Consider the following 20373-nt stretch of genomic DNA (forward strand, 5'->3'; position numbering starts at 1 on the left):
ACCCCGGGTGCTTTTTTATGTTTATCCTCAACAATTTCTCCTCCACTTTCCTCTCAGTTATTACAAAATCATCTAGCTCACTGCGAGAATTTACTTCACCTCTGGCATTCCCCTTCTTGAATAACTCCTCATGTGTGAATGTAGATGGAAAATACTCATTTAGTTTGTTAGTCACCTGAGCAGGATCATCAACAGTTGAACCATCAATATCCAGTGGACCAATCTGATACATCCCTTTCCTTCTAGAGTTTACATAGGTAAAGAACTCTTTTCTGCTTTTCTTTGCATCCTTTGCCAAGCATTTCTCATAATCTGCCTTTGCCTGCCTAATCTCCTTTGTGACTTGGTTACAGACCAGCTTATATCTATCATAGGCTTCCATGTTACCCATTAATTTATATGTACCACATGCATTTTTCTTCTCTGCCATATGTCTCATTACTTCATCTGACATCCATTTAGGCCTAAACTTTCAATAATATTTCTTAGTTGGTATGTAAAGCCTAGTAGCTTCCAAGATAAATTCTTTGAATGCTTCCCATTTTGAATTGGCTGTTGGTAACATCAACAGTTGGTCCCACACTACAGAATTTAAATACTGTCTCAGACCATCGTAGTCACCTTTACGAAAGAAAAAACCCTTCCCTTCACCCCTGATGGTAGTTACCTCTTTGAGTGAATTCCACTTCAGCACACTGTGATCACTGCCACCTAGTGATCAACTAGTGGGAGTATTACTCCCTCCGAACATGCGGATGTAGAAAACAATCATCCAATAAATCCATAAAAGGTTTGCTAGTGTGTGAGTGACCAATCCACAAATTCCACTCAATATCTGGAAAATTAAAATCCCCCATTATAAGACTCTGATTTACTGGCCCACTCTATTTCCCTGTACAGTTTCTTATTATACTGTTATTATACTGTTATTATATTCCTATCCAGTCTATCCTTTCTGTACACATTGTACTCCCCAAATTCCAGTTCTGCATTCCTTTATCTGTGTGACACCATGTCTCTGATATCCCAACAATATCTGCCTCTGATGTTTTGAGCAATACCTGAAATTCATCAAATTTATTTACCAAACTCCTAGCATTGGTGTACATGCAGTATACATGCACTTGTTCCTATTCTTAGCTACCCTAACACAACCCATGTGTTTACTTGTACTGCAATGAATCCCAGCAGTCTCTGAAGTACCCTGCATCTTGTTTTCCAGGCTGCTGCTTGTTCCAATAGAAGCAGTGCAAGAATCACTTTTACCTCTGCCAGTGTCTACTGTTAATCTATTAGTCCTTGTATCCACCCCAAGCTAGCAGTTTTCTGACCCACCTAACACTGCCTCGATAGCATCAGCAAATATTCTTGCACCCTTTCTATTTAAGTGTATCCCATCCCTATAGAAGCAGTCTCTCCTGTTAACACGTACAGACCATGCTGAAAAAAATTCTACCCCTTGGGCCCTGCACAGTTTTTCCAGGGCTGAATTGATCGGCAAGGCTCTCATCATATACTCCCTCCTATCATGTCTGGGCAGAATTGCAGACACTTTCAAATTCAACCCTAAATCAAGGCTTTTTTTTCAACAGTGACCTGTACTTAAGTAATTCCGCCAGTCTCCTGCTCTTAATATCATTAGTGCCAAATTGTACAACAATATCACCTTTTGTGCCCTTAAAAGATGATATTCGCTCTACAACATTGTCATCAACCTTTGCCCCTGGCAGACATACCCTGGTCCTGTTCCACCTATCCTTTTTACATACCATGTTTTCCAGTTTCCCTGAGAATAGAGTCACCAACAACTACTAGTTCCAGTGGGATCAGCACATTCTGCCTTGGGGGTTGGTGATGTGTTGCGTGATGATCAAGTGAAAGCTCTGGCATTGATGTGGGCAGCTGAGAGCATGATGGGCCCCTCAATTTAGATCCTTCGAGGGCATCCACCCCCATCCTTACATCGCGCACACACACAAGAACATCCCCCATGGCAATATCATGTCCCGTACACGATTGTTCCACAAAAATCAAGCAAGCAGATCATTTTAAAAGGCTGTGATTCTGAAGGCAACTGTCCCTCACAGTTCTCCCCTGAGCCATAGCACTCCCATTAGCTGGAGCCTTTTGCTTTGCTGCTTTGGTCTAAGTCATGATTTCGATTTAATTTCACTAAAATTTCAATTTCAGTACAAAATTATAACCCTAAACTTGTATCCCAACACAGTTATAACACTATATATATATATATATTTTTCAGTATCGGGTATTATCTACGAGTTCCGTTTATATAACTTTTGTATCAAGTTATGTATTAATTAATTATGGTACGCTTGTAAAATCTAAGTCATTATATATTTAGTTAAAAAGTACAATTTAATTGACAATGAAGTTTAACAAGATTAATAGATTTTACTGATTAATTGACAATATTATATAATATATTATACTATTTTAAGCTAATGCTATCTAGTTCGGGATATAATGTTGTATCGTATAACAATGGCAGCAAGTTACGAACGGCAAATCTATGGACACTTAAGTATTAAATTAATTTCCAAAATCTCGCTGTCACAATTCAGAATAAACCAAGGATCTTGACTAGGTCTATAAGCTACTTATAGAAAATAATATAATATAACAATTGGTCAATAAAGTGGCTAAATATGGCTAAAAAACTTTCCGTTCAGCAGAGCTGCAAAACTTGTAACACCCGGATGGGATACCCTTACTGATATTCAGTGGCAGATTTAGCACTTGAGAGACCCCAGGTGCAATTCAATTTTGAGGCCCCCCCCCTAAATATTTTCGTGAGATTCATGAGTGAAACGTTAGTTCTGAAAGCTATTAAAAAAGACGATGCTCCGTTACACGTGAGCCAGTGCAGTAGTGATTTCAGAGACTTTAAAAGACTACTGCGCTTGCTTATTGGTTCCCAATTATTTGCGAATAGTTTTGAACTGCCTCCGCGAACAAATCTAATATCGTTTCTTGAGCAATATCATCACAGGGTTCTTCACTCGTGGAATTACCTCCACTAGGAAAAAACTGGAAGTGTTTAATTTAAGCATTAATGATAATATGTATTCTACTTCAGATTCACTTAGTTCGCATAGATATTTTATATAATATGTAGGGATATTCGCATAAGAGTTTACTAAATTCTTATATTAAATTATAGTTTTATTCAGTAACAGTAATAAAGATGAGTGTAAAAATTTAGAATGAAACAATTAAAAATTTTTTTTTGAGACCTGAGATTTGAGGCCCCCCCTTGATTTAAAAGGCCCCGGGCGCGTGCCTCGTGCGCCTGTGCAGAAATCCACCACTGCCGATACTAAGTAATAACCTACAAAATCTTTAAGTTAAACTTTAAACTAAGTATCGTAACTAGGAATATAAAGCTACTCTAGAAAATAATTTAATATGCCAATTTAAGCTAATAAAACAGAATAAACTTCTCTATTTCCAGGAGCAGTAAAAACTTCGCCTGCACAAGGCTACTCGCGTATGCACTCAAGGAGGCATGAATTCAAACTGAGGAAAGACAGTTGCAGAATAGAATTGCGGAAATTTGCCATTGGTTAGCAAGTGGTTGATTGCTGGAATATAAACCCAGAGACTCACATATGGTGAGTATGGTCTTGGCACACCTAGGGGTCTTGAGCTGGATATCATCATTCTTCTCCTTCTTAGTGATTCCTTTCTACCTCTGACTCTTATTTTTTCTCTCTCTCTCTCTCTCTCTCTCTCTCTCTCTTTCTCACTCTCTTTCTCTCTCTTGCTCTCGGCGTAATTCAGAATTTTCTTTTTTTTGGCTGGTGCAGTTTAATCCTCAGGCTTCCTTGCACCATATGGCTAATAATAATAATAAGAGCACCGAAATGAATACATACATCATGCAAGCATACTACAAAAAAATGAAGCTGGAAACCGACATGACAACTTACAGGGCGAGACTACATACCAACCATCATCACGAAGATCCTGATAGCTCCTACAATCTTGGAAAAAAATCAAGCAGGACGGACGTGAGCGATCAACTACAAAGGATAAAGAATATGGAACCAGAGGAGGAAGAACATACCACCACTGAACCAGAGGAGGAAGAGAGGGAAGAAATACAACCTATAGTAACTGAAGTGGAAAGAGACGAGATCATGATATCCAGAATGGAAGAAGGCCCTAACAGAATTTGAAAGATTGGTTGGTTGGTTATTAGGATTTTTATGGCGCATCAGCATCTAAGGCTATTTGTGCGCCAAAAAATTTGAAAGAATGGACCCCACAAAGACTCGTGATTCCGAAGCAGAAGCTGAATAGAACCTTGTGGAGAGTCGCAGACGGCCTCAATCAGTAAATAATACCACATTACCTCAATACAACATTACAACAATTGTGCAACACTGGAGGCCATCCACATAGCCTTGTATTGTGCTGCTGTAGCAGCCACTAGGATTAATGCAAGAGAAACGAGAGACCAGCAGCAGAAGAACCGAAAACAGAAGGAACCGCCAGCTTGGGAAAGAAGACTTCAGCAGAAGATAGAAGAATTAAGAGTCAAGATAGGCCAATTGACCCAGTACCAATGGGGCAATAGGAGTAAGAAATTAATTGGAAAAGTGAAGAGCATCCTCAAGAGAGACAGCGTCCACATGAGACAAAAAAATCAGAGAATAGGAGAGTACTTGGACACAGTGAAACAGAACCTCCTTGCACTCAGCAAGAGACTATGCTGATATAAAGAGAGCTCCCAGAGGAAAATAAACAACTGAATTTTCGATGAGGACCAAAGAGGCTTCTACAGGAGTCTTGGAGAAGACACCAAACAAGGAAATGGACCACCCAATCAGATGGTGATTGAGGAGTTCTGGGGAAACATATGGAGCAGGGAAGTAAGACACAACAGCCGAGCACCCTGGATAGAACTGGAACGCAAGAAAACTAAGAATGTAAAGAAATGGAAGAGTGGGAGATTCAGGAAGAAGTGAAAAAGATGATCAAGAACTCTCGCAACTGGTGAACTCCAGGAATAGATAATGTCCACAACTACTCGTACAAGAAGCTCACTTGCACATGCAAGCACCTGGCAGAGCAGATCACCTGAATGATAAAGCACCCAGAGACAATCCCAAAGTTTCTCACTCAAGGAATCACATATCTGAAGCCTAAAAACGAAGATACAAGAAACCTGGCAAAATATAGGCCGATCACCTGTCTCCCAACAATGTACAAGATCCTAACCAGCTGCATAACCAGGAAGACATCAGACCACTTGGAGAGCCAGAACATAATGGCTGAACAGCAGAAAGGATGCAAGTGGCTGAGCAAAGGATGCAAGGAGCAATTAACCGTAGATGCTGTGGGTATGGAGCAAGCCTACAAGAAGTGCTGCAACATGTATACAGCCTACATCGATTACCGCAAGGCCTTCAACTTTGTGCCTCTGGCTAATAGAGGCACTGAACATCTAATGTCAATCTGATAGTGACAAACCTCCTAGGAGAAATGATGATGAAATGGAGTACCACCATTAAGGTCGAAAACATCACAACCAGGCCAATCCCAATCAGGAGAGGAATCTTTCAGTGATGCCCTGAGACCATTGTGGTTCTGTCCAGTACTTAATCCACTATCCACCATGCCCAACAGTAGAAAGTACAAATATAACCTCAAAGAAGGAAGGAAGAACCTGTACACCCTCACCCACATCAAGCTGTATGCAGGAACTGAGAAGTAGCTCCAGCAACTACTCCAGATCACCGAAGAATTCAGCAATGATATTAGGATGGAATTTGGTCTAGACAAATGCAAGAACCACGGATTGCACCAGGGAAAATTAGTCAACCGAAACTACCAGCTGCAGACTGGTAAAGAGATCGAAGCCATGGCAGAGGGAGAAGCCTACAAATACTTGGGGATGATGCAGGCTCAGCAGTTACAGCACAAGGAAATTAAGGCCTATCTGACCAAAAAATATCATTAGAGACTCAGAAGCCTGCTGAAAGCAAAGCTGAACAGAGGGAACACAGTTAAAGCCATGAACATCTATGCAGTCCCAGTGCTAACATACTCCTTCGGGATCATAGATTGGACTAACACCAAGCTGGAGGATATCATGACAAGGACAATGATGACTAAGAGCCACCAACACCACCTGAAATCAGCCATTGAGAGACTGATAATTGCCTGGAAAGAAGGAGGAAGGGGCCTGATAGACCTCATTGAGCAATAGAAGACAGCAATTGCTAACCTGAAGGATTACTTTTAGAAACACACAGCAGCACTCCAGCAGGCCATAAGGAAGACAGACAAGCAGTATACCCCATTCAACCTAAGTGAGGAGTCCCTCCCAACCAGGAGGCACAAACAAAGCTAGACAATGGGCAAAGAAGACACTCCATGGCAAACACTACGATGACCTCTATTAAGATCACAGATAAAATTGCTTCCAATGCATGTCTTATGAGTGGGACGCTCTTCCCCGAGACTGAAGGATTCATGTTTGCCATCCAAGACCAGGTAATCCACACCAGGAACTACAGAAAATACATCAGCAAGGAGCCCGGAATGTCCGATGACACATGTCGACGATGCCACTGAGTATACCTTTGCAGGCAATGAATAGAATTGCTACTCTCTCATGTTTTTTCATGCAAAAATCATAAAAAATAATAAAAAAATTAAAAATAATGAAATTTCATTGTTACTGAATCAAATAATATATATATAAACAAATAGGATATTATTGTAAAGAAAAATATAAGTAACAATGGAGTTTTATTATTGTTTAATTTTCTAATTTAATTTTTATGATTTTTATGAGTTTAATTTCATTTTTATGATTTTTCAAAAAAAATTTGATTTTTTTTACAATTTTGAGTGTGATTATATTTTTGAAAGTTCTCTATAAAGTCATTAAAAATTGATATTTAATAATTTTTAAATTACTTTATAGAGAACTGTAAGTCATCTATAAAATGATATTTAAAAGCATTTCTGTATAGTTTTCAACTTTTACAAACAATTACACCCCTAATCTGATGTCACATTTGGATTTATATATGTTAAATTACATCAGGAAATTTCATTTTGTGTAAATTTTACGTAATTACATTTAAAAAAAAAGTGCATATTATGATTTAACTTAATTTCTGGATGTCAGTGTATATACAAGACTGGTCATGCTGTACATATGTATAGCAAGACCATTTCTTGATAAGCTTAACCAGCTAGTAAAAATCTGGTTTCTGGTCTTTGTATCGAATGAAAATTCTTGATTTCGTCAGCAAAGAATTAAAGTTATAATTATGAAATATATTACAACATAAAAATTTATATCATAACTTACTCTTTAGTAATTGGAGCTCCAAAGGGAGAGCGAGCAGTGATATCAATATTATGATCCCTACAGAAATCAATTAATTTCTTCTGGGTGAGATAGGGATGACATTCTATCTATGAATTATAAAAGGGCATAACGTTTCAAAAAACATAAAAGCTATTATAGAGCTATCAAAAAAATTTAAAAACAAATTGAAACACAGACACACACAAAAAAAAAATAATTTAATATAATTGGGGAGCATAATTAAAATAAGTTCTCTTGAGTTACTAACAAAGTTTTACCTGGTTCATTACAGGATTAATTTCTGCTATACGCAAAATACGCTCTATTTGTTGGCTATTAAAATTACAAAGCCCAATTGAATGCACCATTCCTGCTTTCATGCAATCTTCCATGCCCTAAATCAAACAGAAAAAAAAAAAAAAAAAAAAAAAAAAAAAAACAAGGTAAAAAAAAAACAACTTCAAATGGGATTGAAACTCTTATGAAAACTACATTCTTGAAGAATTGATAAATTAACATATAATCCATAAGTAGGTGTGCCTGATAATCTTTAACCTATTCAATGTAAAATTACTTGAACTTTCTTGAACTTTTCAGCAGAAAAAGTTGAAAATAATTTCCAATTTTTTTTTTTTACTCCTGAGCAAACAGAGCAGTTTTCGAGTATTAAAATAAAATATAATAAAGGAAAATATCTATATACGTGGGATAGTAATAGTAACGGTATTCACCATATTACAAGGAAGCCACAGGCTTTTGCTGCACAGGCCATTAAAAAAAAACAAACAAACAGATAAGAAAAAAAAATTATGTGCTTCCCTCCTCACATTGGTAACTATCCTGTAGACCTTTGAATTTATTGAAATTGTCAGCCTCAACTACCTGTGAAGGCAACCTGTTCTGGCAATCAATGACTTGCTGGCTATAAGAAAACTTCCCACAATCTAGTCTAAACCTCTTCCCTGTAATTTCAATTTATGGCCCTAGTTCTGGAATTCTTTAGAACAGTGAAAATTCCACTTTCATTCACTTCAATTCACTTCATTCATTTCTCTCAAAGCCTTATAAACCTCAATCAGGTCACCTCTGAGGTGCTTGTTTGCCAAGCTCTTTAGTCCACATAATCAGTTTTCCTTCATACAGTTAACCTTTTGCCAATCTCACCATGTGATTGCCCATCTTTAGACCCATTCATGAAGCTCAATTTTTTTTTTCAGATAAGATCTCCATACTTGAACACAGTATTCCAAATGTGGTTTTACAATTGCCTTATATAGTGGGATTATGACCTCCCTATCTCTAAAGGATGTGATTAAAAAGTTTGGGGACTGACCGTATAGGAACTCCCTGACTTACGTAATACTCGACTTATGCAAATTCGACTTTACGTAAGTTTTTGCCAGCTGGTGCAAACTGAAAAAAAAAAAAAAAAAAAGAAACGTATTTTGCATCTGTAGGAATAAATGGAGGTATTGTGAAAATATTGTAATGTGAACCCAATAACACAATGGGGTTTTTTTTTTTTTTTTTTTGTAATTCGTTCCAAGTCTTTGGAATTTGAAAATTCGCTATATAACTAAGCTATTTACCTCTCTAAAACAGAAGTTCCCAAACTTTCTTGGTTCACGGCACCCTTAGTGTCCTAGTAATTTTTTCACAGCACCCCTAGGCCAAAAGAAATACCTAACACAATGGTTTTTGACCTTTTAATATATACCTATATAATAATTTTATTCTTTATATAGAGGTACTAAATAAAGATCAATTATGGAAATTAAAAAGATACGGTACAATGGATAGTGCACACCTTTTTATAATGAAATAAATATACAAATAAAAATAAAATAAAATAATAATAACTTTAAGTAACTTAAACCCAAATTACACGGCACCCCAAGAATGTTGTTGCAGCACCCCGGTTGAAAAAAACTGCTCTAAAAGGTCATATTTATAATGGAAATTGCACTACACTTTCATCATAATCATATGTTCTGGTATAAGAATCAATTTTAAACGCTTTTCTGATTTTTTTTTAAAACACATTTCAGGAGGTCACTATCAAAAAACAATAAAAACAATTTGCACTTTCCGGTTTATTGGGCTTTTCTGTTAGCGCAATCTATTATAAACAGGTAGTAAACTCGATCTTATTGCATTTGCGATAATACCGATAACTGGAATTGTGTTTTACGTTATTATGGTGAAGTGTGTTCCCCTTCACTGAAATCTTCAATCATATAAAAAACAAATTTGAAGAATCTTCTCTTCATTCCTATTTACTTATTACAATGGTGAAGGTAAAGGGACCAACAGAAAGTGCAAGTGCTAGAAGTGCTGGGAAACAAAGCAAAATTGATTTAGAAATGAAGATGATTAATTAAGTAGTATGAAACCGAACAAAGTTTGTCATCTATTGCATGGGAATTAAGTTTGTTTTTTTTTTTTTTTTTTTAGTTAGTTGTTGCCGCATCAGTTTCTATGGCCATAATGCACCTCCCAAGATTTTTGCAGTACTCTGATCCAAGCCCGAGGTGGGATTCAAACCCACGACCTTTGGGTTGCCAGGCAGGCACTTTACCCACCCGGCTAGCCCGGTCGGAAGGAATTAAGTCTCACTGCTTCGACAGTGAATGCTATTTCAAAGGACAGTGCGTGTATAAAAGAACATGTTAAAGGATCAATGCATTTAAGATCAAGAGTGATCACAAAACAGTATTCAGGTGCTATATATCAAAGATAGAAAAGCTATTAATAATATGGATGATAAATAAGATTCAGAAGCAAGTGCCCCCGAGTCCAATGGCCATTCAAGCAAAAGCAAGAAGTATTTATGAAATTATTAGGGATAAGTACAGCAAACCCCAAGCCAAGTTCGTGGCAAGCAAGCAATGGGTGGTTTAATAGGTTCAAGGATCATGCTGGTTTCCACAACGTTAAGGTATGCAGTGAAGTTGTCAGTGCTGATTCTGTAGCTGCAGAGAAATTTTGTGATGTGTTGGAAAAAATTTTTAATTCAACGCAGCAAATTTTTAACATTGACAAGACTGCTCTGTATTGGAAAAAAATGCCAGATCGAGCATACATTGTCAAAGAGGAAAAAACAATGCCAGGTTTCGAGGCTTCAAACGACAGGGTCATGCTCTTGCTTGAGGCTAATGCAGCGAGAGATTACAGATTAAAACCACTGCTTGTGTATCATTCTAGAAATCCCCGTACATTTAAGGGCATCAATAAAGCCACCCGACCTGTGCATTTCCAATCGAACCAGAGAGCATAGATAACAACATTGGTTTAAATGCTGCTTCATTCGTGAAGTTGAAAAATATTGTAAAGACAACGACGTTCCTTTCTGATTTTGCTTCTATTAAATAATGCTCCTGGGCATCCTACGCATCTAGATGTTTTCAATTCGAACATCAGAGTCATATTTCTACCTCCAAACACGACTTCACTCATCCAATCTATGGATCAGGGTGTTATTTCGAATTTAAAAGCATACTATTTACGCACAACATTTGCTCAGGCATTGTCTGCTGTATTGTCTGTTAGTGTCCATAGCCGAGTGGGCAGGAGTGGGAGTGCAGTAGCACACGCTCTTTGAGTAGACCGGGGTTCAAGCCCCTGACTGCTGAATACAGTCGATCTGCCAACACGCACTGGACCAGCGTGGCAGATTATGGTCCATTTCCCTCAGCATGAATTGTTGAGGAGGCTTCCACCCTGCAGTGGGTTGATAATGGCTGCACCTTACTTACTTACTTACTGTCTGCTGTAAATGGTGAAAAAAATTTTACGTTAAGAGACTTTTGGAAATCGTACAATATTTACCATGCCATCTTAAACATTAATAAGGCTTGGGTGGAAATTACTAAAAGTTGTTTAAATGGTGCATGGAAGAAAATATATCCATGGGAATTAAAAGACTTCGAAGGATTTGAAAAAGACGAATCATATGAAGAGGTTACAGATAAGATTGTAACGGTTGCAGAGCTACTTCAGTTGGAGGTTGATGCCAAAGATGTGGAGGAGTTAATAGAGGAAGAAGAGAAGGAATTATATAACGAAGAACTTATTGACTTGCAGGCAGTGATAGTGAAAGAAGATAATGCTGACGAAGCTCAAGATGAACCAAATGAGGAGCTGAGATGCTTCATCACCAGAGAGATGGCAATGGCATTTTGTGAAATTGCATCGGCAATGGCGAGGTTTAAGAAGATGGATCTTGACAGTGAACGATTCTTAAAAGTTAACAGAGGGGTGAATGATATGCTTGCTTGCTACAAAGAAATCTATGATGAAAAGAAAAAATCATCCATTAATATGTTCTTTCGTAAGGTTGAGCGGCCGACCCCTTCTAAATCTCCACAGCCCGCAACCTCTGCAGCGGCTTACTTATCAGCTGAAGACGCTGATTCTGGCAACGATGCTCGAGACGTAAAACTTACTAATGTTATGCCTGTCTCCTCTCTTTTTCTGTAATTTTATAATTTTGAAATTGCACTTTTTTAATTTTTCCTGTGCATGAGATAAAAAATTGAATAAATACAATAAATAATTCTATTTACATGTTCGTGTCGAACAATATTTTCTTTTTTTTAATCCAATCAATTGAGCACAGTTGCGAGTGCTGCACAAACATGGGGGAAATTCCCACTTACGTATAGTTCTGTGGAACTCATCCCTTACGTAAGTCAGGGAGTGGCTGTATCTTGAAACTGCAGTGTCATAAGGAGTCGTGACTTGCTAAAACATGGTTGGACTAATCTAAACATAGTAATGCACGAATAACCTGATTATCAGTAGCCAGTCTCTGAATCAGGGAAGACTGAATAGAAAGTGTTTTGTGTTTCATCACATTTTAAAATGAGCAATTTTACTGAGTAGCAAATTTGCATCAAATTTTGTTACAAATTTGAAAAAAATACAACACAAACCCAGGAAATTAAAAACAACTTTAAGAGAAGATGCTATGTGTCATTTGAAGGCTTTAATGGTTTGCCAAGTTTAAAGAGGGCTTTGGCGAAGGTAAAGAAAGCCAACATGAGAAAGATGAGAAAAGTTGGATAACTTATGCAGAAAATTAGTTTCCCGATAGGGCACTCTAACACTGCTCGCTGGTTAAACAGACGGTAGGTGTTATCGATCTGGAGCAAAGTTGAGAACGATATATTGATTGACAGGTAAAAAAAAAAGTAAAGTGCAGCCATTATCAACCCACTGCAGGGTGGAAGCCTCCTCAACAATTCATGCTGAGGGAAATGGACCATAATCTGCCACGCTGGTCCAGTGCGGGTTGGCAGATCGACCGTATTCAGCAGTCAGGGGCTTGAACCCCGGTCTACTCAAAGAGCGTGTGCTACTGCACTCCCGCTCCTGCCCACTCGGCTACGGAGGCCAGGTAGGCGTGGCAAACAATGTGCTGATTGGTGCATAAATACAACACATGATAACATCGGTTTAGTAGCACTCAAAATCACTAATGTGGTAACTTGCCCTAATCGCATATGCCCTAACGAATGCTTTCCATAATGGTGAAAAAAACAGATCAGATCACCTCCACTTGAATCCCATGGGAGCTTGAACCCCTCCCGAAGTGGAGAGAGTAACATAACCTTCTTTCTTTAGAATCACAGTCATATTTAGAAATACAGTACATTCATAAAAAAATAAATTTTTTATGACTGTATTTTTATTTTCTTGTTCAATAATATGCCCTAGTGGTGAAAAAAGGTCAGGTTGTAATCATACCTAAATCAACAATATAGTAAAAACACTCATGAACTCCAAAAATCTGCTTTTAATAATGAGAAAAAAACAATGAAGAACATAAAAATCAACGGAACGAAACTTTCATTAGTTTTCATCAAAAAATGAACTAATGTTTTATTTTCCTTACAAATTTCTTCCATCTTCAAAAGATTCATCGCTGCTATTACCTGTTTATCGTTCATCACAAAACTATTATGCACCATTCTTTACTCATAAATACACATCATAATGCCAACCAATGACTACACAGTAGCTTGTCATCCGTGTAGCTGGCCATCCATTTACTACCCAAAAACTCACGAATTTCATCTATCCATCTCCACCTTTGTCTTCCAGGGTTTTCTTCTGGCTCCTCTTGGGTACCATTCTGTTATTTTCTTAGTCCATCTGTCATCATGTCTTCGAGCTATGTGTCCTGCCCAAGACCATTTTAGTTCTTTAGTTTTGATAAGAATGTCCTTTACTTGAGTTTGCTGCCTAATCCACGTGTTTCTCTTCTTATCTAACAGTCTGATTCCCAGTATAATTCGTTCCATTCTTGCTGTGTAGTTCTCAGCTTCTCTTCCATTCTTTTGGTGAGTGCCCAAGTTTCACTTCCATAAGTCATGGTGGGGAGTATACATTGGTTCATTATTTTACGTTTCAGACAAACTGGGATGCTCTTCAGTATGTGACTATATTTCCTGAATACTATCCATCCAAAATTTATTCTTCTCTTGACTTCCAGTCATTTATCATTAGTACAACTGATGACTTGTCCTAGATAAGTATATAAATCCACCTTTTCAATTACCACCCCTTCAATCATTATATCCCTTTCTATGGCATACTTGTTTATCATTACTTTTGTTTAAGCCATATTCATCTTTAGTCCAAAATCCTTACTAAATGTGCATAACTGATTAAGATTTTCCTCTAATTCTTTGGGATCGTGGCTTATGACCACAATGTCATCTGCAAATCGTAAATGGTTTAGGTACTCTCCGTTCACATTGACTCCTTTCTGCGACCAGTCTAATCTTCTGAAAGTTTCCTCAAGGGCAGCAGTAAACAGATTCGGAGATATTGTGTCTCCTTGTCAAATTCCTTTCTCGATTTTAAATTTCCCACTGTCTTTGTCTAGTCTGATAAAGGAGGTAGCACTCTCATATATTTTCTTCAAAATCATAATATATGGGGTATCTATGCCTTGTCTTTCCAGTGCCCGAAACATTGCCTTATGCTGTATGGAGTCAAATGCCTTTTCATAATCCACAAATTCCAGGCATAATGGCGTTTTATATTCATTTGCTTTCTCCATTAGCTGTGATATTATGTGAAGGTGATCCATAGTTGAGAATCCTGTCCTAAAGCTAACTTGCTCTTTCGGTTGATTCTCATCAAGTATTCTTTCTAATCTGTTTGTAATGACCATTGTGAACAACTTGTAGATGTGGGATAACAAGCTAATTGGTCTATAATTTCCAATTTCTGATTTATCTCCTTTCTTATGCAGCAAAACTATGATTGCATTATTCCACTGCTTAGGCGTCACACCTTTTCTAATGCACTTTGTGAAGAGCCTTGCTGGTTTTCGTGTTATGTCTCTTCCTCCCAATTTTAACAACTCTACAGCAACTTCATCTTCCCCCGGGGCTTTCTAATTCTTCATTTTCTTCAATGCATGTTCTACCTCATCCGGAAAAATATCGGGTATGTCGTAAGTGTTGCTACTTTGCAATCCATCTTCCCCACTGCTGGAATCATTCCCTCGCTCCTTGTATAATTCTCTATAGTAGTCTTCTGCTTTTTGAATTATGCCTTCTCTGCTGTTTATAAGTACACCATTGCTATTCTTCAGTTTCAGTATCATTTGTCTTTCTGTATTACTGCTCATGGCTGCTGATTTAAATCCTTTGTTTTCCCTTAATGCTTGTTCTACTTTTCTTGTGTTAAATCTTCTTATGTCCTCTCTGAGTCTCTTTCTAATGGCTTTGCATAACTCAGTATACTCAATTTTCTCTCTGTTAGTGTTTTTCTTGCTCTTCATTTGTCGTCTTTGTTTCATCATGACAAGTGTGTCTTGACTAATTTTTTCTTATTTGGATTTCATTACTTTTGCCTTTTTTCTTCTTTTTGCCTTATTTTTCTTTTTGCCTATAGGTTTCTTGGGCTTTATCACTTTCAGAAAGTTGTAATATTCCTTGTCAGTATCTTGGTCCTGAGCAGTCTGCAGAAGCTCAAACTTGTTCTTAAGTTCCAGTACATACTGCTTTTTCTCCTCTTCTGTTATCTCAAAGACCTTTGTATTATTTACTCGAGTCAGTTTTTTCCTTTCCCTTCCTTTCCTTTCCTACATCTATATCAAGTGTACATCTTACCATTCTGTGATCACTTGCAACATTTACCTTATTCAGGATGGTAACATCATTCACAATATATCTTCTGTTAGTGAGGATGAAGTCAATTTCATTATTAGTTAATTCATTTGGACTCTTCCATGTCCACTTTTTGTTCACCCTTTTCTTGAAAAAAGTGTTCATTACTGACAGTCCTTGAGATTCTGCAAATTCCACAAGTCTTTCACCTCTTTTATTTCTTTCACCAATTCCAAAACTTCCATCTGTTGCACCGACCACCAATCATTTCATCGTTTGCCATGCCTACCTGTCAATCAGTATATCCTTCTCGATTTCGGCTCCAGACTGATAACACCTACTGTCTGATTACCAAGTGAGCAGCGTTAGAGTCCGGTGTCGGGAAACTAATTTTCCCCGTAAGTTATCTGACGTTTCTCGTCGCTCTCGTGTTGGCTTTCTTTACCTTAGCCAGGGCTTCTTGTTGTTTGAAGATGATCCTCATTATGACTACCCTTCAACTAAAAAAAAAACCAATGATTCTATCATTCATGTTCATGATATGATCAATGTTTAACTATCTGCAATGTTTCTTATGTGACAAAAAGGTATTTCTTATCTGACATATCAATCGATTTTAGCACAAGACTTGTGAATGATGCATTATAAACAAGTTTGTGCCTAGTAGTACCCTAACTGATTAGCATTAGTATTAGCATTAGTAGAGGCATTTGATGCAAGAAAGCAAGCTTATGCAGCATCAGCCAAAAAAAAAAAAAAAAAAACCCCACTTCCACTTCACCCCTCTGTTCGTTCAAAATACCTGTCCAGCTGAGCCTTAAACTTATTTAGGCTATCAACCTCCACCACAAGGGATGGAAGTCTGTTCCACCAACCAACCACCCGCTGGCTAAAGGCAAATTTCCGCACGTCTATCCTACATCTGTCTTTCCTCAATTTGAATTTATGCCCTCTCAGATGATTTTTCTGAGCTAGAGGAAGAATCCCATCAGCATTGAGCATGCTTAAACCATTCAAGGCTTTATACACCTCTATCAGATCACCTCGCTGGTGCCTAGTCTCCAGACACTGTAATTTGCAAAACTTAAGCCTTTCTTCGTAAGAGCACCCCTTTGTTCCATTCACTAATCTTGTTGCCCTTCTCTGTACTCGTTGCAGCAGCTCTACATCCTTCTTGAAATGAGGCCTCCAGACCTGTATACAGTACTCTAGGTGTGGCCTGACCATTGCCTTATACAATGGAATAATCACCTCCTTATCCCTGCTGGAAAAATTCCTGTATATCATTGACAATACTCCATGAGCTACTCTTGCAGCCCGTCTGCACTGCTCAGAGAACTTCATATCTGCCTGCACAACCACCCCCAAGTCCCTTTCATTCTCTACCACTGTCAGTGTAGTACCACAGAGTTGATACGTTGCTCTGGGGTTGCTGTTTCCCATGTGTAGTACTTTACATTTGTCAATGTTAAACTTCATTTGCCACCTCTCAGCCCATCTGCTCAACCTTTCCAGATCCTGTTGCAGTAGCATAGTGTCAGTAGTGTCCTTGACAACCCTGCCAACCTTTGTATCGTCTGCAAACTTGGACATTAAGCTTGATATACCATCATCAATATCATTTATAAATACAGAAAACAATAATGGACCCAACACTGAGCCCTGAGGGACTCCACTAATAACATTAGTCCACGATGAGCAGTGTCCATTGATTACCACTCTCTGTCTTCTCCCCCTCAACCACCCCTTTATCCATAGCAGCAATTTGCTTCCAATGTCACACTGCTCCAATTTGTGTAGCAGTCTTCCATGTGCAACAGTATCAAAAGCCTTTCTAAGATCCAAGTATATAATATCAAAGTTATTCCCTGCATCCAGTTCTTTTGTGACTGCATCATAGTATCCAATCAAGTTGGTCAGGCAAGACTTCCCCTTAACAAAACCATGCTGTCTGAGCTATAACTGAAGTCTTGTCTAAATGATCCTGCAATGCTTCTTTAACCAGTGCCTCCATTAATTTTCCTGGAACAGAAGTTAAGCTCACAGGTCTATAATTACTTGTGTCAGCCTTTGATCCTCCTTTGTGAATTGGGGTCACATTTGCACATTTCCAGTCTATGGGTGCCTCCCCTGAGTCCAAGGAAGCTCTCATAATTATGGCTAAGGGTTTGCTTATTTCCTTTGCTGCCTCCTTTAATATAACTGGATAGATCCCATCCACCCCGGGTGCCTTTCTTGTGTTTATCTTCAACAGTTTCTCCTCCACTTTACTCCCAGTTATTCGAAGATTCTGTAGCTTACTGCTAGAGTTGAATACACCTCTGGCATTCCCCTTGCTGAATAACTCCTCATGTGTGAATGTCGATGCAAAATATTCATTTAGTTTGTTAGCTACCTGAGCAGGATCATCAACAGTTGACCCATCAATATCAAGTGGACCAATCTGATTCATCCCCTTCCTTCTAGAGTTTACATAAGTAAAGAACTCTTTGCTGTTTTTCTTTGCATCCCTTGCCAAGGATTTCTCGTAATCTGCCTTCACCTGCCTAACCTCCTTTGTAACTTGGTTGCATATCAACTTGTATCTATCATAGGCTCTGTGTCATGTGTTAATTTGTAAGTATCCCATGCATTTTTCTTCTCTGCCATATGCCTCATTAGTTCATCTGACATCCATTTTGGCCTAAACCTTGAACAATATTTCTTAGTTGGTATGTAAAGCCTAGTAGCTTCCAAGATAAGTTCTTTGAATGCTTCCCATTTTGAATTTGCTGTTGGTAATATCATCAGTTGGTCCCACTGTATAGAATTTAAATACTGTCTCAGTCCATCGTAGTCGCCTTTACGGAAGCAATAACCCTTCCCTTTACCCCTAATGGTAGTTACCTCTTTGAGTAAATCCCACTTCAGCACACTGTGATCACTGCCACCTAGTGGTACATTTATCTGCAGATTCTTAATGCATGAAGAATCACTGCTGATAATCAAATCAAGAGTATTACTCTCTCTAGTTGCCTCCCGAACATGCTGATGTAGAAAACAATCATCCAATGATCACAGTGAGGAGCAAGTTCTCGCATGTTAAGCTCTTTGTCAATGTGCTGCTGCTGACCCATACTTTGTTTCTTACTCCATTCTGATGATGAATCATGAGTGTATGGCTATGACCTGGAAACAAAGGCTCAGTCCTCTAAATGGAAGACTGACTTCTCCAAGATCCAAAAAAAAAAAAGCAAGGCAATATTGATCAAATGTGAGGATCACACTTGTATTTTTTGACTCACAGGACACTGCTTGTTATGAATTTGTCCCTCATTATCAACAGTGAATCAGGAATACAAAACCATTGAGGATAATTATTAAAGCATCAGTGGACTCAGAAGAGATTCCAATCCAGTGGAATCTCAGAAGAGTGGAATTACCAACCAGTCAGTGGTCTCCAAAGTTGGGGGGAGGGGGTGCAAGATAATCCGCAATAAATCAATATTTATTAATTATGAAAACTTTAGTTTTTCGAAATATAATTGAAAATAAAAATTATAAATAAATGTTTTTTAATACTTCAATATGCAGATTTCTTTGATCGCACGGCTTTATTTGATCATGGCATTGATCATGCACATTCAAGTACATGTATATTGAAACCTGAACTTCAATTTGATTTTGTTTTGTATTTTTTTTATTTGTGATCTTTTAAAATTATATGTGATTTTAGATATAATATAATGCCTCCCATGTAAATTATTTATAAATAAAAAATATATATATTAAACTTATATATATTTAATTTTTTATTACAGGGTGCATGCTAGTCTTTTAAGTAAAATAAGGGTGCATGACAAAAAAGTTGAGACCACTGGTCTAAAAAAGCTGGAAGAGATTGAAATCATAGGAAAAATCCTTAGATGGCTTAGGGCAGGAGGCAGAGGTTGTGATAAATGGCTATTCCTCAGATTGGGTTAATGTAAGAAGTGGGATTCCCCAAGGATCAGTATTGGGACCACTGTTGTTTTTGATTTTCTTAAATGACATCGATGAAGGAATAGGGGACATGATGTCTAAATTTGCATATAATGTAAAGATTGGTAGAGTGGTTAGCGATCATCACCAAGCAGATCTTCTTCAGAGTGATATAGTTCGACTTCAGGGATGGTCAGAAAAGTGGCAGCTATGCTTTAATCCAGCAAAATGCAAGGTTACACCTGGGTAACAGTAACCCCAAAATACCTTATACAACTTGATGGAGTTGAACTAAAGTCAGTAGTGGAAGAAAGGGACTTGGGAGTTACAATACGGTCAGTGAAGTTCTCCGAGCATTGTAGACAGGTTGCAAGGAAGGCCCATGGCGTCCTACTGATGATTTATTGAACATTTTCTAGTAGAGATAAGGAATACTGTGTTCAAGTGTGGAGACTGCACCTAAAAAAAGACATTGAGCTTCTTGAAAGGGTCTGAATACAGGTAACTTGCCTAGTGAGATCAGCAAATAGGCACCCATACTGTATGAGGAAAGATTTCGAATATGTGGGTTGCACATATAGCTTGGAAACTAGGCACCTTAGAGGTGACTTGATTGAGGTGTTTAAGGCTCTGAGAGGCAATATGAATGAGGATAAAATTTTAGCAGTTATAAATGATTCTAGAACTAGGGACAATAAATTCAAGTTATGGGGAGAGATGTTTAGACTGGATTGCAGGAAGTTTTATTTTAGCCAGCGAGTTATAAATAACGTATGCGTTACCTACATGGGTGGTAGAGGCTGACAGTTGAAATTCAAAGGTCAGCTGGATAGTTACCTATAGGGGGAGGGAAATGCGTAGGTTGTCTATTTCCTTTTCTCTTATTATTATTTATTATTTATTTTATTTTATTATTATTATTTTTTTTTATTTTAT

General features: G+C 37.9%; 1 protein-coding gene across 1 annotated transcript in view; it reads right to left on the minus strand.

Moving 5' to 3' along the window:
* The window catches only part of LOC150075984 (aldo-keto reductase 1B-like), an 81283-nt gene that overhangs the window by 17039 nt on the left and 43871 nt on the right, over positions 1 to 20373 (minus strand). Inside the window, exons 5-6 of the mRNA XM_090387226.1 lie at positions 7630 to 7746; positions 7352 to 7458 (exon numbers count right to left, since the gene is read on the minus strand). Of these exons, the coding sequence (XP_090243352.1) occupies positions 7352 to 7458; positions 7630 to 7746 (224 nt within the window). The remainder of the gene's footprint in view (positions 1 to 7351; positions 7459 to 7629; positions 7747 to 20373) is intronic.

This window comes from Mastigoproctus giganteus, chromosome 13, assembly GCF_048544385.1.
Source record: "Mastigoproctus giganteus isolate SK-2022 chromosome 13, ASM4854438v1, whole genome shotgun sequence".
Taxonomy (NCBI): domain Eukaryota; kingdom Metazoa; phylum Arthropoda; class Arachnida; order Uropygi; family Thelyphonidae; genus Mastigoproctus; species Mastigoproctus giganteus.